At 36.9% G+C, this 23,953-nt stretch overlaps 1 protein-coding gene across 7 annotated transcripts in view; it reads left to right on the forward strand.

Moving 5' to 3' along the window:
- Nucleotides 1–23,953, forward strand: part of GSTCD (glutathione S-transferase C-terminal domain containing) — a 73,850-nt gene that overhangs the window by 48,687 nt on the left and 1,210 nt on the right. For 6 of the 7 annotated variants that reach the window (XM_072861530.1, XM_072861526.1, XM_072861531.1 and 3 more), the window contains 6 exons: nt 6,887–7,002; nt 7,223–7,267; nt 7,673–7,801; nt 12,942–13,075; nt 14,899–14,929; nt 19,107–19,176. In XM_072861530.1, the coding sequence (XP_072717631.1) occupies nt 6,887–7,002; nt 7,223–7,267; nt 7,673–7,801; nt 12,942–13,075; nt 14,899–14,929; nt 19,107–19,176 (525 nt within the window). The remainder of the gene's footprint in view (nt 1–6,886; nt 7,003–7,222; nt 7,268–7,672; nt 7,802–12,941; nt 13,076–14,898; nt 14,930–19,106; nt 19,177–23,953) is intronic. The other variant, XM_072861532.1, reaches the window with a different exon arrangement.

Below are 23,953 nucleotides of genomic sequence, written 5' to 3' on the forward strand. Positions count from 1 at the left end.
GTATTAGAATGTTAAAGGGAACTGATGTAGTGGAAAATGTAAAAACAGTGAAACTTTTTTTTAATAATTTGACTGATATTTTCTTTGTCACTGTCAATTCCAGCAGATTTAGTATCCCCCATTATAAGAAATACTTTTTTGACCAAATTCAGCAGGTTTTGCGTTTCTTGAGTATTTTCAGCCTTGCTTCTCAGTCTATTTCATATCTTCATAAGCTTGTAAAATTTCATTTTAACATGTCAAATGATTTGTTTTAGCGTTCGTCTGGATCAGACTTCCTTTTTTGAGTGGAGTCAAATTTATTTTTCACATTTATGTGTTCCTTTAATATTTTTCTTAGCAAAGGAAAGAAAGAGAATTCTCAAGATGAAGAAGCAAATCCTTTTTCAAAACTACTGTGTTAGAGGCCAGCCTTTGAATGCTGCATTCCTGTCAGAGCTCAAAGTCTGACTCTTAGACTTAATGCACTTGGTAAAGGAGTACATTCTTTGTAAATAAGAGGCAGACTTCCAGTAGCAAACACTTTTTAGTCCGGCATCACTGGAAACAGCCAGACTTAATTATTTCACAAAGCTGTGTAACAATAAAGGAGTTGGACTCCCTTAAAACAATTTATACCAAGCCTGACAAGTGGAGGGCCAAGGTTAGTGTCATTCTACAGTCTAGACTGCCATGAGGAATCAGCTAGGGACATTTTGCAGTGTTAATTGTTTTACAGCTACTCTGGAGTAAGAGCCTGCTTTATTCCCAAAGCTGAAACCATACTCTGAAGAATGTAACTTTTTGCTTTTAAATGGACAGATTTATATCAATTATGAGATATTCAAGTCCCAGTACAGGATGTGGTCAGACTTCTCTCTCAACAGACACACTTTGTTTTTTGGGTCCCCCACCTTGAGTTATACCAAAGTGTAAAAACCACAAACACACTATTTGCTGTATTGAATTCAAATACCCCTCAAAAAAGATAATAATCCTATTTTTCCGGTCAAAGTTGCCTCCCTCCTTCGTTATAAAAGATGGGAGAGAGGGATTGAGATACACTTGCCTCTCACATATCTATTTGGCAAATTTACGTTTTGATGTATGTATTTCAGACTGCGATTCAGCTGGGTCTTTACCATGACATATGATGATGTAGATGATGCTGAGACTGGCTGGCCCATCTCCTGCTACTTCTCAATCTCTCTTTTGGTGTGGTCATGCAATAAGAGTAGGAAACAGAAGTGGCTGAAAGCTAACAGTTCCCTTCCTGGGAGGGAGGAGAAGGGAGACATGTCAGTGCAGTGAAAGGGGGCAGCTGGAAGGTGGCCCCAGGCTGGAGACGGGGAGGGAAGATCTTCAACTCTCAGCACTGGCCCACACAGATTGAATTAGAGCAGCTGAAGTTGAAGAAGTTGAATTGTTCAAGTAACCAAGGTGACCACTGGACCATAGAAAAGTTATTGTCCTTGCTAATTGTATTTATTGCAAGATTTGGCAGAGTTCTTTTATAAGAAGGTATTATTATTTCTGACTAGTAAGAATATTCTTTGTAAATAAGTGTCAGCTGAACTGGCATCCTTCATCTGTTTGAATTCTGCTTTTTCTAGCAGTTCCATGGGAACCACTGTACAATTATATTAATCTGACAAATACTATATTTAAAAAGAAAAAAACACCCATAATGTAAAACCACAACAACTACTCCCAAAACAAAGAAGCAAACAACCCCTCCACCCCCAACAGGTACCAAAAATAGTGTAGCAGGAGGTAACATCATCAAAGTGAAGAAGATATGAGCTGAGTATTATCATAAGGAACTACCAGAAAAAAAGCTCATTGGTTTCAGAAAAATGTGTTCAGCTTAGTATAAAATAATAAAACTGTCTCTTTTGGCTTTTGCTTTATAGTTACTGAGCCTTTTTGCTGTACTAAGATTAAATCAATATAGCAATAAATAGTCTCTGCCTGAATTTCCATGAAAAGTAGACTCACATTATCATTTGAATTAGTTAGCTGAGGGTTATGGAAAACCTAATAAAAAGATACTTTTGCTAAAACAATAGAAGTATGCAATTCTGCTATATGGAATAGGAGAGTGCATGTATTGTGTGTTATACGTATGTTTTGGTAGCTGTGTGTTCTGTTGTACTGTTATGACTTCAAAGTTGAATAGGGTTAAAGTCTTAGGGATGGTGTTTGGGTTTTGCTTATTTAAGGAAACTTTAATGGGTTTTCAAGTTTAACTTGCAAAATATGGAAGTAGTATTTGAGGACTGAAGGATTATATGAACTTGAACACTGACAAAAAGCAATATAAAAATAAAGGGCTTTTTGCCTGCTGAAAAGTTACATTTCTTTGTGCCAAAATGCAAGACCTTTAAGCGCCACAAAGACTTTAAAGCTCTGCTTGACAAGGGCTGAATTAGTAGTAATGTTAGGTTCGTGAAGCCAAAAAAAATATTTTTGTTGTGACCATTAATTAAAAATGAAAATAAATCTTTCTGGGATTGTATGGCAATCTATCAGTTGGGGTCTTATGAAGGGAGCAAAGCATTTTAAGGGAGCCTTTCAGTGTATTGTAGGGTAAAGATCACGTTCTTCAAGGTTTTGCCTTGTAGGGCTAAATTTCAAGCTACCTTCTCTCTTATTGTTCTTGAAGACAACAATTAGCATTGTTTACCATCACAGGGCCTGAGAAGTGCAAAGTGAGCTGTCATATTTTTATATGCAGAAGTTTTAGCTGAATGTGTTGCCTGTTTGCTGTAATGAAGGACTAGCGTGCACGGACTAGCGTGCCCAGCTGTGCTAACTAATGTTCTCTACAGGCTACGTCACAGCTTGCGGTATTTCTGTAATTCTAGCTACCGAGCTCAAAATACAGAGGTAGAGCAGACAAAAGACCTATTGATTCGAGCTTCGTTTTCTCCATCTTTCAAGGGAATGTATGCTACTTATTGTCTGCACAGTAAGGGTGGATGAAACCTTGTTTGTTGGTTACCATGAAGAGTTTATTTTTAGGGAGTTTTTAAAGGCTATAGGCTAATATTTTTTCAAAAGTGTTTCTTATTAATTTAATACTCAGGAGGTCGACCAGCTGAGTACTATGTAGTGGATCTGTTGTTGCTGGTAAAACCTGTTATCATTTTACTTTTTGATTTTTAGTGACTCTAGGATCTATTTGCTGACTTTGCACAGTATGAAAATTTGATGGCGTTTTTCAGGAGTTGTACTTGATATTAATAAGTCCCAGACCTCTCGGGAAGACCTTAGGGTTGGAGAATAAGAACGGAGATAAGTTGGATAAGGAAGCAAGAGCATTTGCTTGCATAGATTTTTGTGCTGTTAGTGGCATGACAGGTCTGGTCTGTCCTTCAGTATTGTGCAGGAAAAGGGCTCAGAACATTTGTGCTAATGCCTGTTGAGAGGCAGGAATTGGAAACAAAATTGTCTGCCTGGTCCCTCTCATAATTATGAAGATTGAAGTTGAAAGTGGATATAAGAGAGTGATACAAGAGTTACCAGGGAAAAAAGCATTTACAACAAATCCCATTAAATTAATTGCGGTGGTTACTTGAGCTCAGGAAGCCTTGAATTCAGAAGGCTTTCCACCAAGGGAGCTTGCAACTTTATACCGTGAATGAGCTCCAAGTACTTTTATTACTTGTTTTCACTGAATAGAAAGAAAATTTGGAAAGGTTGAAGTTACTTTTTTTTTTTTAAGGTAATGCTTGTGAGAACCAACCACTGCTAAAAATGAGTTACAGTGTAAATGAAGCCACCTAAGCTTATGAGGCAAATTTTGTTGTGTTCAAACCCATTTTGGAGAACAGAGCTGACCTTTTATCTTCACAGTGTATTTCTATACTAAGGGATTCTGTGTGCTTTGGGGTGTCTTGAGGTTAAAAGGGCAAGTCCATACTGAATTCTGTCAAACAAAAAACTCTATGCTTTTATCATGCTTTTGGAAAGCCCATTTTTCTGTTTTAAGCTGAACCTGAAATTTTATCCAGTACTGATCAGGAGTTATGTCCCTGCTTCCTTCTTGCTATTTGTGCTGCCTGCTGCTTCTGCTGCCCACTAGTTCTGGACCTGCAATATCACAAGAGTAGGCTTATACCGCAGGTAGAAGTGTGCCTGCACTTTACAGAGATAAGCCAAGCTAATTTTAAGCCGGTAGCTTGGGTTTTAGCAGCATAGGAGCTGAATAGGTTTTTGGAAGGCTAGCTTGCCCTAGACGCAGAGCTGTCATAGCAGCGTTGCTGTTGGTGTCCAAACTGGGTTACTTAAAGCTAGCATAGATTTACCAAGCTGAGCTGTAGTCACAGCTCTCACAGCTGTGTAATCACAGTCAGATGTAGATACTGTGTGTGGACAGCTCCTAGTGGGCTTCTAAGGAAGCTGTATGTGTTGGGAAGTCTGGACTTGCTTGGCTGCTCATTTGCTTATTACATGAAAGAATTCAAATGTGACTCAGTTTCTTGCTGCCTCCGTAAAAGGACAAGGCCTCTGGTAATTTCTTTTTTGTTTTAGAGCAACTACTGTTTTATTAATTACTTTATCAGGTAGAATCAAAATAATTGAAACAATAACAGTAAGATCACAGAATCGTATAGGTTGGATGAAAACAAACCCAAGTAGTAGCCTGTATTATCAACATAAAAGTCCCTGTTAATTGTGCCCCCCTTGCCACAGCTGTATTTCAGGTGTGGGGAATATACCAGACAAATATAAAGTAGATTTTTTGATTCTTTTCATTTATTGCTCAGGTAGCCTCCATTAGAGGCCTTTTTAAAACTCAAACAATCCATTGTGATTGTGTGTGCGTGTATGTGCGCACACGTACATGTACGCAGAGAACGTACTTGTATGTTTTTTCTAGGTATAGGATTTTCTAGGTGTTAATATCACAATACCTGTCTGCCTAACAAATTATAGGTTTGACCTCACAAACTGAATTTCTAGCTCAAACGCCATGACAGCACTTGATTTTGCAGATGCTGGAATGCCTGCATCTTCCATTGGCTTCAGTTAGAACTGTATGTGTTGAGAACATTTGAACATTAGTTTATCAAATGGAAGCATGAAAATTAGAGGCAAGCTATGGAGCAGTTCACATAGATATTTGGCACACAAGGAATTAGGGTTTCCAGTATAGTCTTTCATAAAAGTTTTTTCCAAGGATCTACTCTTGTGAAGGAGATGATTCCTTAAAATGTATTTATCATTTTACATAATGTGGTAAAAGTTTCATATCCACAGTCCTTGTATACATTTTTATCATTAGAAAGTTTAATTTTCTGGGACTCTTCTTTATGGTAACTTTCACAAAGTGTAAAAAATGTTTGAAATGTAACAGTGGTTTTATTTTTATAAAATGTACTATTTTGTACTTACAAAGCTGATAAGAAGTGAGGAGGTTGGGTTCAATCTCTTAATCTCCATTAAGAAGTAGTACATGTTTTAATATGTTGCCATGCAGTGCAGTCACCTAGGAATTTATTTTTTTTTAAAACATCATTGCTCTGTTTTTTTAATGACTGTCTGTGCAATAACTACGCAGAATGAACTCTGCCTTCTGTTGTCAGTTTTGCTCTTTTCTTTGCCCTGACACAGTATAGAGTCTAATATCTTGAAAAGTGATTTTTTTTTTTTCCTCATTCTACCCAGAGCAATGTAGTGATCATTTTATCTGATAAGTTTGTTGAATTTGATGGGTTATTTGTAAAGTGAAATGTTATTTACAATAAAATATAATACAAAATAATACATTTTCAGGATAGAGATTTAAACAATAAACTGTATTATATATGCAATTTATGATGATGATGCGAATTGAACTGCTTTTGTAGTAACCACAAAACTTACCTGATTTGTGCGTTTTGTTCTAAACTACTCCTTACTACTGAGGAAAATGTATTTTTAATGGACAAAGTTAATGAATTTAATACAAAACTGGAGAGTGCCCATACTCAAATATAATCTGGTGCTCCAAGTACGAAACATGTTCATATTTCAGAGAACATTAGGATGTTTGGTACACCTAAACCTCCTTCATGAAAACTCATTCAAGAGAGTTGTTTCAGTACCTTTTTTCTTATTGTAAAGATGAGCTCATGAATATTTTTACTGTCAGTATCTGTGTCAAACTCTGCTTTCTGAACAAACAAAAAGAATATTCAATAGGTCTGTCAGCACTCTGTTAGCCCCACTGAGACAAAATGCCTCTTCACAAATATGTAAGTGCTGACTAAACAAGTTCGTTATATCTGAAGCAACAGTGTTTACCAAGCACATTTGAAAGAAAGTAGTAGTTTTTCAGTTTCTGGTTGTGTTACAGATGTGATGGAAAGCCAGACTTTGTGACGCAGGAGTAGTCGCTTTGAGAAGTACCTCCTTGCACACACAGTCATTTAAATAAACAGGGGTGCTTATTATGAAAAGTGAAAATTGACAGGAGAAAGAGTACAACTTTTAAAAACAAGGTGCTTGAGGATAGTATATTGGTATAGTAAATAGGGATTTATTTTGGCAACCTTACTGTGAATGGGTTTGAGCTCTGTTTCTGGGCATGATTCACAGGTTTGGAATATAATCAGGCTAGAGCTTACACTGATTTGAATACTTTATATTAACATTGCTTCCAGTTTATATGAGTCTGTTCCTAAGGTCACATTAACAGCAACAGCTGGAAAGTAAAGTTTTAAATGTGCTAAAGGTATAGAGGAAGCTCTACCAAATATTTGTGAATTTATCTCAAAGTGGATTTGGATGCCCAAGTGTTCCAACCAGTTTTTAGTCTCAGCCTTAAATTTAATTTGCAATGCTTTGCTGTTACCCATTTAAAATTGTCAATGTTGAGAAATGCTGATCACTGCTCAGGCATTTTCTCTGTCTTCCCCAGGAAAGATGTCTAGAGACCGGGCTCTGAGGAAGCAGCAGCAATTGAATAATTTGGTAGCAGCGGTGACAAAGCTTGCGAAGCCTGGAGATGTGATTGTGGATTTTTGCAGTGGAGGGGTAATGTATATTTTTGTTATATGATGCAATTTCTTTCAGCTTTCATTTTTGCAGTTCTAGGTGGTTGCTGCCACAAAGCAAAGCAAAAGTACAAATGCTGAAATTTTAGCTGCTTTCAAAGGTTCTGTCACTGATTAGGGAATGCTCATCATGTAATGAGTCAACAACAGGGACACTGAAAAGTGACTCAAATTTTGTTGTTTGTTTTTTGTTTTCACAGGGCCATGTTGGAATTGTTCTTGCTCATATGATGCCATCTTGTCAGGTAAATTCTAAATATAAAGTACAGACGGTATGAGCTTTTGGTCTCTGACAATTGTCTTAAAAAGATGTGCATATAGGGAGAATAAATATGATACAATTGTCTCAGCAGAGGACTTAGATTTGAAACATGCAAGTTTTTAGCGTAATCCCAAATGTGTGCTTGCCTGAGAAAACAGAAGTTATAGGAAAAAATAAAATATTTGCAAGCTGATTGATATTGGCAAGTATTGAATGCCTTCCATTTTTTGTTGGGTTTCCTGCTAATCAGTTTGGAGATCTCAAGCTCTGCCACAAGTATTTAGACGTTTTCTCAACTAAACTGCAAAGTTTTGTGCTTGTTGGTAGTATTGTAACTTTGATTTCTCGGTATTATTTTGCCTTACTTTCTCCTGTGTATGAAATCTAGGTGGTGCTCATAGAAAATAAGGAGATGTCTCTGATCCGTGCTAAAGAAAGAAGTGATGAACTAGGTTTAAACAACATTTGGTTCATTCAAGCAAATTTGGACTATTTTAATGGGACTTTTAACATTGGGGTAAGTGATTATAACTTTTCCACTCCAAAATTTCAGTGTCTGGTTAATTATTCTTACAACAACTAAAATATTTGAGAAAAGAAGATTCTGTATGTCCTTGCAGACAGGTATTTTTGATGCTATGAGAAGCACCCTTGTTATAGTAACCTGTATTAACTTAGTATTTGTTGCAAATTGGCATCACTTTTATATTACACAAGTGAAGAAAGAAGTGCCTGCTCCAATCAAATACCAAAATAGGAGTGCTGCCTAACCATGTTGAAGAAAAAATGAGGTAGATTCTTGGATTAATCATGTTACTTTAAAATCAGTGTTTCATTAATGCATATACTCTGGAGAGGGTTTTGAAGATACTGTTGCTCAGATTAAGCCTGAGTACAGTAAAGTGAGATCAGAAGCATAGTTAGGTGACAGTAAAAGCATTTTAAGATAAAGCAAACAACTCAAGACTACATGATGCAAAACTGAGAAGGAACTATCTTGACAGAGAGAATGTTATACTAATGATATACATGTGCATTCATTGTGTAAAGTATACTCGAGACCAGTTGTTCTTGGGGTACCCAGCTCCCTGAGCTGGAAGACGGGGAGCAGAATGAAGCCCCCATAATCCAAGGGGAAATGGTTAGTGACCTGCTATGCCACTTACACACACAAGTCTATGGGGCTGGATGGCCCCATGATTCTGTGATTCTGTATATATAAAGGCAGAATGAGATCTCAATTTTGTAGGACTCATGCTGAGCAACCCTATTGCAGTCAACAGGTGATATTGTGACTCCCAGTTAACTGTAAATGAGCAGACCAAAGCAGGAATCTGAGTTCTGCAGGAGCAAAGTAGGCGATTTGAATACTGATTCACAGCATCCATGTTAGAACCTGAAAGTAAATGAGATTAATGTCCTCTCCAGAGTTCTGCAGCCCTAGTGAAGAGTAAGGCATAAGTAGTCATTTTAACTCTGTAAAGGTTGCTGTCTTCCAATTTTATTTTCTGTTAATAGAATATAAACTTCTGCAGTAAGCCCCAAGCTTTCAGTGTGAGCCGGCCTGTTCTTTAAATCATCCATCCAAGGGCCTGTTTTGGCTGTAGCTTAGGATGTTTAATGCTGAAGGTTTATGGTACATGAACAGTGCTGTTTAACTATTTGGTTGGTTTATTTAATAAAGGAAAAGAAATGAAGTGCAGGAGAAAGAGGAGAGAATAAATTATTTTAGCCCAGTCCTTCCAAGTGTAAATTTCCAATTTTCTAGCTTTATTTTCTGTTCTACATTGTCATATAAATCTCAGTGGATGAACTAGAGATCTATTTCAAAAAATCAGGATCTCATTAATAATTTATTGAATTCTGTGTGTGAAATGTGTAATAGTTTTTCAGTGAAATGAGTCTCCAATTTTGTGATCATTGGAGTTCCTGTCTTCATTTTTTTGGGTCTATTTTTAAGGTTAATACTGAGTTAAATATCTCTGTGGGGTTTTTATTTTTAAAAAACGTGTTATATTCTCTCTTTTAAGTTTTGTGACAAAGAAAATGTTGAAGTATATGTCAGAAAATTTCACTTGGAAATTCTTCATTTCCAGGCCTGTAATTTCAGTTTCTTTGACTTGATTCTGTAGCCTGTTCAACAAAGCTGGAGCTTTCCCATTTTGGGAGACCTGCGTCGATCTCAACTTCAGAATTAGTTTGTATTGTACCATGATTCACTCTTCAGAATTAGCTCATTAACTCAGGATTAACTTTCCTATGCAGCCACGTTTAAGACAGGAGCTGGCTGGTTTACTGCCCAGTAGCACAAGTGTTGGTGTGTTTGAAGGTAAAAAATGTAAAGTTTAGCTGCCTTTGTATCATGTAGATGTGGCACTTAGGGACATGGTTCAGTGGGACTTGGCAGTGTTAGGTTTACAGTTGGACTCGATGATCTTAAAGGTCTTTTCCAACCTGAATGATTCTATGATTATGTCATAAACACTGGTCTGATACAAAAATGACAATATAATACCATGATACGTAGATATGTACAAAGTTTGGCACTGCATCTTTTCTGAACCCATCTTCTGAGGTTTGTAAAGCTATTCACTCATTGCACGACTTCACCATTTTCAGTAAAACAATACAGTGTAAATGTGAGGGTGGACAAGATGACAAGAAATTCACGGGTTATAGTACTTGAAATTTAAAGAGGTATAGAAAAATGAACATGACAGAGGTCTTCATCACTCTGCTTTTGGTATTAATTTAGAACATGGTTATATGCATTTTAGTTACCTTGACATCAAATCTGCATTACTTAGCTATTTTCTTATCTGTTATCTGCCAGGAGTTCAAAAGCAGAAAAATGTGTTGACCACTCCCCTTTTGCTCCACATAAAATTTCTGCCCTTATGAATTGTTGGGGTAATGAAGATCAAGGTTCTGAAACAACCTGTTTGAATGCCAAACTTACTATTACATTGTAGTATTACATGTTGTAGTACAACTGCCATAATAAATGGCGGTTTATTATATATAACCGCCATAATAAAGGATTTCAATCTAAAAGTGAAAGCTTTCCAAATATTTGCATGCAGCATTCATTTACGTGCCAACACCCAGAGGAGTCTTTGAGATCTTAGTTGTTTTTAATACTTACATAGTACTCATAGTATCTCAGCTAATTTGTGAGAACAAGTTGAAAAGTTTAAGGTTTGATTGGGGAGCATATATTTTTGAGTGTGTTGAGTTCTTATCTTTTTAAGATCACTAAAGTGAACCTGAGGTTTCATGAAACATTATTTTCCGTTCACTTTTCTTTGTGCACTAGGCTGTTCTGGGGAGTCTCAGTGCTGGAGGAGTAATACAGGGCAATGGGCTTATGCTGCATTAGCTCTGTTGCTCTCTTCAGGGGCCACTTTGTTTTCCTGTGTCTATTGTTGTATGGATTTGTGAACCAAATGCATTATCTGCATTAGTCCTCACTTTTTATTTTGTTTCAGACAGTGAATTTAATATATAGGAGATCCTGAGAAAGCTTTGTCTTGAATTTTATTTGTGATTTTTCGCTTAACTAAATTGATTCTGAGAAACCCAAAGAAGAAATCAGTTCTTGTAAAAGTTCATAAAGGCTCAGCAAAGCTACTGGTTTTATCCACTGCTGTTTTAATGTCTCTTTTCCAAACGTGCAAGCAAAGCAGAGGTCTTTGATTTCTGCTTGGATAGATGGGAAAGTAACTGTAATTATATTCCATGATTAATAGCTGTGATATTAAGAATCTATTTCTGATGTTAAACTAGGGAGTTTTTTTGTGAAATTCATATGAGCAGAAAACTTTCACTGTGAAATTATTTTCTTATTAATTTTTTAATGTTCTGCTTGAGACAAGAATAGTTGTTACCATCTGTATGCAGTTATAGTTCAGTTGATGATTAATGGTCTGCTCAGCTGAGCTTACATCAAGCAGTCTGCAAACAAAAAAGTCTTTGTTTTAATCTATATCTCAGAGCAAAGTTTTTATCTTCCAATTGCTGTGCCTTGAAAAACAACTTTGAACTCTGAAATCTGAGCTTTGCAGTTTTAAACCTTTTTCCTAAATTTACAGTGAACGAAAAGCAAAGAAAACAATGCAGTTTTACAAATCTGCACTGCTGCATAAAATTAAAAATGTGCCTCAAAACTGCCCTTAGTTTAATGAAAAGATAGATCAATGTGTATGCACCAGGCCTACTCTTTTGAGCCACTGAGTACATGGAAGAAGGCAGAGAAAGTAATGCCTCCATATCACCTGGCCCATTTGTTATCACAGGTATTGATAGGAGAGAGCTGCTTGCATTTCCTTGCAATATATTGAGTACAGCAGTAACTTGCCTTTCTGTAGCAGAGCATGAAGAATTTGGGTACATGTGTTGCCCAAACACACATCAATGCTCGCAGGTGGTTGTTGTGATTGAATGGCATTCTAGTTTTAGCTTGAGCGCCCATCACTAAGAAAAAGAAAGAAAATAATAAGGAGGAAAAAAAAGAAAAGGAGGGCAAGTTGTATTTGATTCTTTCCCCCCCCATGTTTGTTTTCTAAAGTTTTTACTCAATACTTTACGGTCACATGATCAAAATTTATGCTTAAATGTTGTCCTTTTAATGTGACCTTCAGGTATATGTGTTACTTCTCTTACTGCTAAGTTGGAATCCAGTTTTGAAATAGTTCTCTGTATTTCTAAGTGCTTTTTGCTTGACAAAAACTTTTGACTAATCACCACAGTAGTTTTTCTTTTAATATTTCTCTGGAGCTTTGTGTTTAATTGGTTGGCTGTCACGATGCAGTGTACCTACCTTTTGAGTGTTTTTGGTGAGTGACCCTTGTTCAGTGTTGATGGTTCCCTTGTTAATGGAATAGGCCATAAATTTTCCTCAGCATAGATATGAAGGAGAGGAATGAAAAACTGAGGAATTAAGGACCAGGCCTTTGGTGTAACAGCTTTCACTGCAAAAAATTCCTCATTGTCCTGGTTTCAGCTGGGATAGAGTTAATTTTCTTCCCAGTAGCTGGTACAGTGCTGTGTTTTGGATTTAGTATGAGAATAATGTTGATAACACACTGATGTTTTAGTTGTTGCTATGTTTACACCAGTCAAGGACTTTTCAGCTTCCCATGCTCTGCCAGGTGCACAAGAAGCTGGGAGGGTGCAGGATAGCTGGGGTCAGCCAGGATAGCTGACCCAAACTGGCCAAAGGGATATTCTATACCATATGACATCATGCCCAGTATATAAACTGGGGGAGTTGACCGAGGGACAGCAATCACTGCTCGAAGACAGGCTGGGCATCAGTCAGTGGGTGGTGAGCAATTGCATTGTGCATCACTTGTTTTGTACATTTTTTTTATAATTGTTACTATTATTTTCCCTTCCTCTGCTGTCCTATTAAACTGTCTTTAACTCAACCCATGGGTTTTACTTTTTTTTTCCAATTCTCTCCCCTGTCCCACTGGGTGGGGAGAGGAGGGTCAGCAAGCAGCTGTGTGGTGCTTAGTTGCTGACTGGGGTTAAACCATGACACGCATATATTTAAATAACTCAGTCAACCAAAAAAATACTGCAACAGGATTGTATGTAGAATATTGCTATAAAGAATTTGCTTGTTTCTTTGTTTTTTGTTTTTAACACTGTAGGTGGCTCTGCATGCATGTGGTGTGGCAACAGACATGGTGATTGAACACTGCATCAAGGCACGAGCAGCCTTTGTCATCTCCCCTTGTTGTTATGGCTTCATTCAAAACACAGTGAAGTTTAAATATCCACGAAGGTAAACTAAAGCTAACAAGATAAGCTTTAAAATATGAACTTAAATGAAGGAAGAAAATACTAAAAGAGTATAGAACTAATCAGTTGAAGATCATTGCAAGTGTCTAGGCTAAATTGGTTCACAGTTACAATGCAACTGTTTCTCTTTGCAAACCCATCCTGAAAGAGAGACAGATTGGTAATTCCTGGGTTGTTTTTTTCTGGATTTATCTGTTCATAGTTCAGAAGACTTTATACCATCAACAGAGATACAGTATGTGGGAATCTGTGTAATATGCAGACCTTTTACCTTGAAATCACAAAGTTAATAGAAAACTCATGAAAATTACTGTAAGAACAGGAATTGACATTTTAATGTTGGAGAAAGATGTAAGCAATCAGCTTAAAGAAACCGGTCTGCTTTATACCACAGTTCACTGCTTGTGAAACTCATCTGATTTATTCCCAAGTAGACAAGCTCGCCTGTATTTCAGTTCATATTTTTAATACTTTTTCAATGGACTGTGTAGATATTTTGTTGTCTTCTAATCTGCCATGTTGTAGATACTCATGTATTTTAGGCTTAAGAATTTTAATGCCTTTGATATAAATAAAATGTAAAAGGTAAGCATAAAGTGGCAGAAGATAAGAGGCTAACAGCTTTCTGAGGCAGAACTAGATAGAGGAAGAGGGTTGTGGTTTCGGTGGTTTTTGGTTTTGGTTTTTTGTTTCATAAAGCTGAGCTTTGCATTTTGAATGTCCAAGATAAATCAGATTTAATTCTGCTAGGAATTACAATGTTGTCTTAGGTATATATTTGGTAAAATAAGAAACTGAAACATGATGTCTTAAAAGGAATCAACAGATCTAAAAAAACTTTATGCATCCATGTTAAATATTTTTCATATTTTTCTATAATATCGAAGTGTGCTGTCACAGGAGTGAGTGGAGAAATATTTAGAAATATTTAGAATTTGTCAGTTTGATAAACTTTGCATTTAACACTGTTTTCTTAGTCAATTTGATCCTTCCATCTCTTTATATGTGTCCCTTTTTGTTTTCTCTTGTGACACAGTAAAACAAATAAGTATTCTTAAGGAAGACGCAATAAAATTTTAAGCATTCTAAAGTTAGCAGGCATATAGCTTTTCTCTGTTGACTTGTTTTAAAATTGACTGGGTACTGTTTAACTTTTGACCAGTTATGTTTTTAGATCATGAAGACTGGAAATGCTCACTATGTTAGAAAAGTTTTGTTGCTGTAGGTGCTGCAAGACTGTAAATTATGGGTTTGTGTTTGCTAAAATTTTGAATCTAACATCATAAGCCTATGTAGAAACTTATTTGGTTCATAACATGTCAACCCTAGCTTGAGCTACATTTTAGGGTTTGCTTTTTCTTTTTTCCTTATTTTATATGGTCATAAAACATGATAGCCTGCCCACATCCCCATATTGCCTGTGTTCTATACTCAATTCCATTGTAGAGGCACCTTTTGTGATACAGACAAAATATATGCATGTCTTGAGGCTGTGTACATGTAATATAAGGTATTCATGTGACAACGTGAAAATGCCAGTAAATCTGTGTTAGCATTTATGATAATTTAAAGAGAGAATTTTTATGAATGATACAATAGAAAAAAAAAAAGAAGACACCAAATACACTTTTCCTTTTCTAGTGAACTGGAACTGTAATGGTTTCTGGGTTTTTTGAATACCTTTCTGTAGGATACAGATATTGCTATTTTGTTTAAAATGTGTTCAAGTATATAATGATTGCTTCTGTTTTCCATCTCTGCTTTTTTAGATGTTAATTGAATTGGTCTTTTTTTTTTTGTTTTCAGTCATCAGTTCAAAGAAATTTTGTCCTACAAGGTATGTAAAAGGGTTGGGAGGGGAGAGGGTTATGTGCAGTTTCCTGCATTTCACTGGGTCTTCTTATCAAATGAAATATAAGTGGTTATCTTTTGATTGCAAGGAGGAGCATGTGTTATGTGAAATGTTCATTAATAGTGCAGATGTCATTGTGTTGCTTTCCCTCCATCATCCATTTTTTAAGGCTTTTTTTTTCAATAAAATTTAATAGCTTCTCCACAAAAGAACTTTATCATAATGTATAAGTGAGCCATTCCTAAGATACTTCAACATGTGTCAGTTAACAATTATAGGATACCAATTTATTTAGGTCTTAAATACAACTGTTTATACTGTGGAAATGTCGGATAAGTTTTAGGTAAAATTATTGCTTTTATAGATATAATTTTCTGATAAACATTAGATTTCTCCCTCTAATTTTTGTCTAGAAGATTGGACATAGTAAGTAGGAAGAGCTTATACACATCAGGAAGAATTTTATACAGTATTGTTTTAAAAATGTTATTCAAAATGATTTCAAAAATATTCAAATGTGTTTTGACCCTTGGGAGCCAGGGTTTGTGTGGAAGTAGTCTGAGAGAAATGTGGGAGAAAGAATCAATGAGGCATGCAGATAACAGTTAAGAGGAGAGTGAAAAAGAACAAGAGCAGAGAGGTGGACAGTAGACAACTGGTACTGATCTGTTAAGCTTTGTCTAGTGTGTTTAAACTAGTTAGTGATGAGCAACCAGAAATTTGAAGGTTAGATACACTTAATGTGGCATGGAGATAAAATGTTTCTATTTGAGAGAAGCAAGGTTACATAGAAACTTTACTAAGTTTACATGCCAAATCCTAGACAAGGGTCTTGGTGTTTACAATATAGAAAATGAATTTTGAGGACGGAGAATAATCCTTTGTAACAGAAATACGAGACACACATGCGAGACACACATTTGTAATATCCAAATGTTTTTTGGGACAGCGAGCATAGCAAAGGTGCTATATGTAGCAGAAAAATGGAGATTATTCTTTTTAATCCTCAAGTAAGAGGGCATTTAAAAAATTCAGAAAATTTCAAGCCATCTTATATGGGGAAGTTCAGTTACCTGGTAGTACACTAATCTTATCTTCATGACAGTCTGGTTTATGTACGCTTTACTAATTTACATGGAAATGAATGTCCATAGATTGAAATGATAAAAGCAGGACAGTGGATTTGGACCTGCCATTATTTTTTCCCTTGATTTAACATTCTTTTCAACACATTTATATGTTTCTAAGACATAATCATGAAGAACTCAGGTTTCAGTTCAGAAAAGGTTTATTTACTAACTTATTATTAAAAGTAGACCTGTTGACAGTATAGAGTGGTGACAGTTGTAAAGTCCAGGATGCCTAAACTGGGATAGTGTGATCATCTCATTAAAGCTCAGTGAATTTTCTTCTTAATCTGTTAATACATGGAGGTTTAAATCACAGGGTTTATCAACACTATAGAAGTTCCGGCATTTTATTATTTGTGTTGCAGAAGGGCACAGGGGCCAAGGACAATGCTAAAAAATACTGCTGCTCTTAATAATGTAAGAGTCTATACAAACGGTCTAGGCTGGTTGGTGCCTCAAATAATCCTAGCTATAAATAACTTTTGTTATACAGCTAGCTATATGCATTTTTATATTTCATATTAATAAATTGTTACAGGTTATTGGCTAGTAGCCAGAGCTGCCATGTGTTAGCCAGATGTTGTCTGTGTCACCCCCCTCCAGTTCCCATTTTAAATTCATTTCTCTTATCTTTCATTTTAGTGAGATCTAAAAAGACATCCAGAAGTCTGGCAATTCCAAAACTTTTTTTATGAGAACATTATGCTGTAATTCATTAGTTTATAGCTGCAAAGAATAAGGTTATGATAGCTATAGATTTCTGCCATGATACATTTTGAGACTCTCTTTGTCAAGACACTCTCCCTATAGGAGAATTGGAAAGTAAAACTGAATAACTTTGCACATACAGCTGTGAAAACTTAATATGAATTGAAGGCCTGGGTGTTCTAGTAAGCAGGTTATCTGTTTATGCACATAAACTTTGGGCAGTTTGTAATTACCTTCATTACTTTAGAAATGCTTTTCTTATATCTGCCAGCAGGGAGTGTGACAATTTAATGACTGTGTCATGGGGAAACGATGTAGTCATAGCTTGGGCTCTAGTTTAACTTTTTGGATCATCTCTATAGGAAGCCAAAGCATTAGAGTCAGTCCAGATTGTCAGGTTAAGTGGTGAGGCTCTGGTCCAGTCAGATGAGCTGAGAACCTGATGTTGCAAAGAGCTGGGTTATGTTGGGTGCCTGCAGGCTGGTGAGAGGTTCTGTGCTAACATGGATCTTCTCCCTCTCCTCTGAATCCCTCTTTTTCTCCCCAAGCTGCCTATCACTGCTTCTTCTCTTCTAACAGCAGCCACATTGCCTGTGGCTCTCCTTCTCCTCCATTCTCCAGTGGTCACATCTCGGTTTAATGTTTTCAGCTCTTTTGTACTACAAAAATAACCATATTTGAACTGAACTGACTGGGCATAACATGTTTAAGTCCTAACGTTATAACATGTTCTCATTTTGCTTGCGTATTTCTTATGGAGCTGTGAACTGAAAACCTTCGTGTGAATGAGCTGCACTAGGGAACACATATCCCTTCCTCAAGACATTGTAAATTTGTTTAAATGAATAATGTTTGAGTATCAAGTAGCGATAATATTTTATTTTATAAATGTGGGCAAACTTTTTTGTGGTCAGATGTCTATTAAATTTTTGAATTGGATGGAGTGTACTGTGCAGGGAGTTACCATCTTGATTTAATATGAAGATGGGATTTTATTCAAGTTTTTTGTGAAATGAAGACTTTTGGATGTTTATGTCCCCCTAATAAAAAGCTGGAGTAAGTATCCTTACTGAAGGGTACTGAAGTATCCTTGGGTGAAGTTGCTCTCTCTATCTGTTACAGGAACTAAACCTTTAAAATCATCATTTTATATCAGACAAGAATTAAAACAAACAAAAAAACCAAAAACATTTTCTTTTTGATGCAAGACACATGTACTTTTTTCAGAACTATATCTCTGGAAGCTTTGCTTAGCAGAGCACTTCTTGTTGTTGTCCATTTCTGTTTTCTCCCTGTGACATTATAGGAGACTTGGGAATGTTGTACAGTTCTAAAACGGTTCTAATTTACTGTCCTGTACTTAATATTGCAGCTGTCCCAAAGAGCACAGCTGTCATCAGAGCATTGATTTCATTGCTACACCTTCAAGGCTTTTTCTCTCACCATCTGGCTAACTTGCCTTCCTTAGCTTGGCTGGTCGTTGAGGAACCATTATGCTACCATAGGTGGTGTTTTTTGAAGGTAAATGAGGATGGTGTTCTGCCTGCTTGTGTAGTGATCTAAGCAGGGAGTAAGGTGGTGGGGCTAACCCTCCACTGCACCATACCCCTGGGTGACAAGACAGGAAGAAATCAACAGCAGCTGTTGTAGAAGCCTCTGCAGAAACTTTTAAGTGAAACAGGGATGGTTTGAAAGTGAATTGTGCTCATTTTGATGTAGGGAACTTTCCTATTCACAGCCAGGTATTTTTTGCCTTCAGGATCAATTTTGTCTTCAGGATCTTTTGGGTTGATCCTGAATGGATTTGGCAGAGCAGAGGAAGCTTGACCCACAAGGCAATTCTTCTGGGATTCAAAATCACTGCTTGGGAGAAACGTGCAGTAGTTCAAATCACCTATTTAAGAATTTTGTCTTGGCTGCTTATTGATGCAGAGATGCTGCCCCATGATGACTGTGCTAAAAGAAGGCTGTGTTGCTCATCCATAACTGAAGGCAAAATTAGTCTGGAATATGTCTTTGAAGAATGCTATCTTGTATATGTTGCATCCAATTTAACTGCTGCAGAGACTTAGAGAAAATTTAGCAAGAAACAAATATTCATGAGCAGAAATGTGGTCGTGATTACAAACACTTCATTTATACACATATTTACAAGCTGAAGCAGTATCAAAATTAGGATTTGCACACAGATAATTTTTCTAGAAATATAGTCTTCAACATGATAGTGGTTTTGATACTTTTAAACATTTAATTACATTTTTCTTACTTTATTTGGAAGAGGGAAATGCTACTGGACCAAATTACTGAACTGTTTTTTTTTCTAGGAGCACATGATCCTTTGCAGATTTGCAGATCAGACAGCTGTTCAGCTTCCTCCTGAACGCAGGCTAATTGGTATGAATTTCTGCAGCTGTTGTGTAAACTATCTCAGGAATGTATTTACCTTGATATATAAAGGAAGAAGTGGTACATTTATGAACAGGGCATTAAGTTGCTGTCTTCATATAACACTTGAAAAATTTGAGTTTCTTCACATTTTGCCTCTTGCTGTTCTGAACTATGGTATAGAAACTCTTCTTTCAGAATTATCAATATGAGATAGAGAGTTTGCATTTTACTGATTTTTGTTGCTTCACCTTTTTTTTTTCTCCCGCCATTCTCTGAAAAGCATGAGGTCTTTGTAAAATTCACTAAAGTCTTGCTGTTGACAATTTATCTTACATTAAAAGCACAGGCTATTTGTAGTAGTAATTTTCAGTGTGCACCCTTTGTCCTGCTTGTAATCACTGGTGATAACTCTCTTAGAAGGGCAAACATCTATTGCTAGCTGGAAACTAAATTGCAGAGGTTGGGCTAGCTTTGGTACAGGCAGGCTTAAGAACAGACAAACCTGTTTGGCCCACCTCATTATTATGATCATCATAATTTTTAGAAAAAAACCTAGAAGGTTTTCTGGGACTTTTTTTTTAAAATAGTGAATAATATTTATAATTTGAATACTTTGCCAGGAACACAGTTTGGCTTACCCCTTACCTGGGGTACCAGCCTTCCCATTGTGGGGAAACTTATGTTACAGCTACAGCAGTGCATGACTCAACTTTTACCTTTTGGTAATCAGTTCTGTTTCAGGTTTGTAGTTTATTGCTGTTATGAGTAAGAGCAGCTGCCTTCTGTTGGGTCATTTCCGTGCAATTAATGGCCAAAGTAAGTTGATCCCTGAGATTTTAGTTTCTTGGTCAGGTGTCAGTGATTTCTGAGGGAAAGAAATGCAAGAAGCTATCATTAAGATAGTCGGAATTTCATTACTCAGAAGGGCAGCAAAATACATACCGCTTCAAATATTCGGAATAAGCAAAGCCATTTCTTCTTTCTGTGCAATATTCTAGTATTCTTTGACTTACAAAAGGGTATAACGTGCTCCTGTCTGGTATTAATGTTCTGATGGAAGCTATGAACTAGCTTCCAGGTCAGAAAAGACAGAAGGGGCTGGGAACTCTCAGGATATAACTGTGCATTCTTGGCTTGCAAGGAACACTTAGAAAGTATATTAAAGCAGTAGTAGCAAATAATCATAATGTTTTTTAAAAGTTTCATTTGAAGAATTCAAAGTATTTCCTATACTCAGTGCACAAAAAGAAAATGATACAGATTCTGAGATAGTTATCTATTTTATAATAAATTTGTTGTCTCTTTTGCTGTCATCACAGTATTTGAAAAAAAATAAGGCAGTGTTCAGTTACCAGTGTAGCACCCCACATTGTCTCCTGCTGCTTGCTGGGTGGACTGAAAATTGGAAAAGGACCCAAAAAACTTTTTTGAACAATTGTAACTTTTATCTGTTCTCTGTCTCTGAAACTGCCATTTTTTTTGACAGATTTAACTTTTATGTGCTTTGCCCTGACAAAAAAACCAAACATAAATCTTATTCCTCTCCCTTCCCCTACATCATTGTTTTTTCTGTTTTAAAGAATGTTATTTTTTCTTTAAGTTCCATGTAATACTAATCTGTTTCAGTGAAGATCATTCCCATTTCAGTGTTCTGTTTCAGCTTTGAAACTGGTTTTATGGGAATCTTGTTGGGGTACTTTCAAGTTTTGCTTGCAAATAACTGAAGATTGAATTAGATCAGTGTTACAGCCATGGTGAGATTTTTTTTTTTAAATTAAATTTTGTGCAGTGCATGATCAGGTATTGAGAAAACTGCGTAGATTTCATTTAATGAAAATATTCCTGAACAGCTGGAGACTTTTTCTTTTCTGTTGTAAATGGTGGCAAAATGACTCATTCTGCTACTTTTTGAATATTTAAGGGTTGTATTGTAAACTGTATTTTAGCAATTACCACTGAATTTATGCAGGTTCAGTGAAGTGGTGAATCATTTTGTTTCATTAACTGTAAGCCCCTAAAGCACTAAAGTACAGCATTCTGTCTATGACTGTCATGGCTGAAACAACACACTTGTTAGAGGAGTTATCACCAATTTCTGTAGTATCTGTGAACGTAAAAATACAGAGTTGAACCCAGTTCCGCTACATACAGCAATTCCCTCTTAAATTAACAAAGTTCTGTTTCCCATTTTCACCGGACATGTATGTTATATGCAGCAATAGTGCAAACATATGGAATGGTTTTGTGAACATCGCTACAGTGCACCTGACTTATTCCGTCTGATCACAGAACTGCTCCATGTATTTCACACAGTCTTACTGAGAGCATCCAGGGAACAAGGCCCCAGTTGTGACAATCCCAACTCCCCCTTAGTGTGTACACTTAGAGTAATAGTGATATTGCTGTCAGTGGCAGGAGCATGTACATGCCATTTTATTCAACCAACTGCAGAAAGTGATTTTCTGTGAAACCACAAACATAGGAGAATAGTGCCACAAGAAGTAATTTATGGAGATCTATCCTGGTTGGTTATATAAACTGGTAATTTCTCCCTGCAACATATAAATCCATACAGGACTGAGTTGGAAAGTTCTTTTTCAGGCCTAACCTTATTATTGTATCTCTAAATTGTTTCCTACCCAATTACTACCCCTCTCAAATTCCAAGCCACCAACAGAACGGAGTCCAAATGTCATAATGCTGATGAAGTCAAAGTAGTGAATTTCTTTTGTAACTAAGGAATTCAGCTGAGAATGAGAAAATACTTCTGGTCATTGGCTCACTGTGGAAGGACAGAATAGATTGGACTGGGTACTGTATTAAAGTGTGATGTGCACCAACTGTTCTGAAATACAAGGATACTGAGGGGCATGTTAGTGCCATCTACCCAAAACTTCTACAGGCACCTAACAGATGCATGCCAAGGCTTGTAATGATATGGGTACTCAAGCTCTGTATATGTTCAGGGGAGAGAGGTAGGCAGTTCCAGAGGGTAGTTTGGAATGCCAGACTTATATCCTGATGGTAAACAGAATGAGTGCTCCTGTTTCTTCCCTTCATAGAATCATAGAATTGTTTAGGTTGGAAAAGACCTTTAACATCATCGATTCCAACTGTTAACCTAATGCTGCCAAGTCCACCATTAAACCATGTCCCTACGCACCACATCTACACGTCTTTTAAATACCTCCAGGGATGGTGGCTCAACCACTTCCCTGGGAAGCCTGTTCCAAGGCTTGACAACCCTTTTGGTGAAGAATTTTTTCCTAATATCCAATCTAAACCTCCCCTGGCACAACTTAAGGCCATTTCCTCTTGTCCTATCACTTGTTATGTGGGAGGAGGGACTGGCACCCACCTCTCTACAACCTCCTTTCAGGTAGTTGTAGAGAGCAATAAGGTCTCCCCTCAGCCTCCTTTCCTCCAAGGCTAAACAACCCCAGTTCCCTCAGCTGCTCCTCATAAGACTTGTGCTCTATACCTTTCACCAGCTTCGTTGCCCTTCTCTGGACACGCTCCAGCACCTCAATGTCTTTCTTGGAGTGAGGGGCCCAAAACTGAACACAGTATTCGAGGTGCGGCCTCACTAGTGCTGAGCACAGGGGGATGATCACTTCCCTAGTCCTGCTGGCCACACTATTTCTGATACAAGCCAGAATGTTATTTGCCGCCTTGGCCACCTGGGCATGCCGCTGGCTCATATTCAGCCGGCTGTTGACCAACACTCCCAGGTCCTTTTCCACCAGGCAGCTTTCCAGCCACTTTTCCCCAAGCCTGTAGTGTTGCATGGGGTTGCTGTGGCCCAAGTGCAGGACCTTGCACTGAGCCTTGTTGAACCCCATACAATTGGCCTTGGCCCATCGATCCAGCCTGTCCAGATCCCTCTGTAGAGCCTTCCTCCCCTCAAGCAGATCAGCACTCCCGCGCAACTTGGTGTCATCTCAGACCCCAAATATATTTACCTGCACAATTCTGTCAGGAACAAGAAAAGACATAGCATCATTGGCTTTCAGACTGAATCAGAATCATGCCTTGTTCATGACTTGAGACTGTATGGCTATTAGTGATAAAACATTTCAGGGAAGTGCTATATCTTTCTTGCAAGAGAGTTTCAAACTGCTGAAAATGTGGTCTGACAAATCAGTTCTGTATTTCAGAACATAATAATTATAATGAGTAAATATGTAAAGACAAATGGCCCCATCATCTTGGCATGGCTGTATCATAATACAAACTTCTAAGCAGAAAAAACCCTTGAATTTATCCTTCCCATTTTTTCTGCAGATAAGATTAGTTTTCTAATCTTAGATAAGAAATCTGAGATAAGATTAGTTTTCGTTAGTATTTTAGTATTTTTGTTTACAAGCAGTTACATTCATATGTCTCAAAGCAATTACACTGGATCACTGTTTGGTATTTTAGTCTTTTATTGGTATTCAATAACCAGAGATTTTCAGATTTTAGATGAAAGTACAGAAGGAAAACAGTTACACTTATAAAGGGAGTAGAAGTTTGGTAATTCAGAGAGCTAAGGGGTAAACTAGGCATTTTTTTTCTTTCTGTGGCTTTTACATTAATACATGGATTTTTCTGTACGTTTTGAGAATACTTAAAAATAGTTGTGCCTTTTATGTTTGTCCATATACAAAGAGTTAATAATTCTTCTCAAGCTCTTTGCTAAATGAGGGTTACAAGTCACAGATGTGATTTAGAACTATTAATGACTGTCTATTTGAAGTAAAACAGATTAAGATAAGTTTTTAAGTGATTTGGAACTTATTTT

The sequence above is a fragment of the Ciconia boyciana genome, chromosome 5 (assembly GCF_034638445.1).
Source record: "Ciconia boyciana chromosome 5, ASM3463844v1, whole genome shotgun sequence".
In the NCBI taxonomy this organism is placed as follows: Eukaryota; Metazoa; Chordata; class Aves; order Ciconiiformes; family Ciconiidae; genus Ciconia; species Ciconia boyciana.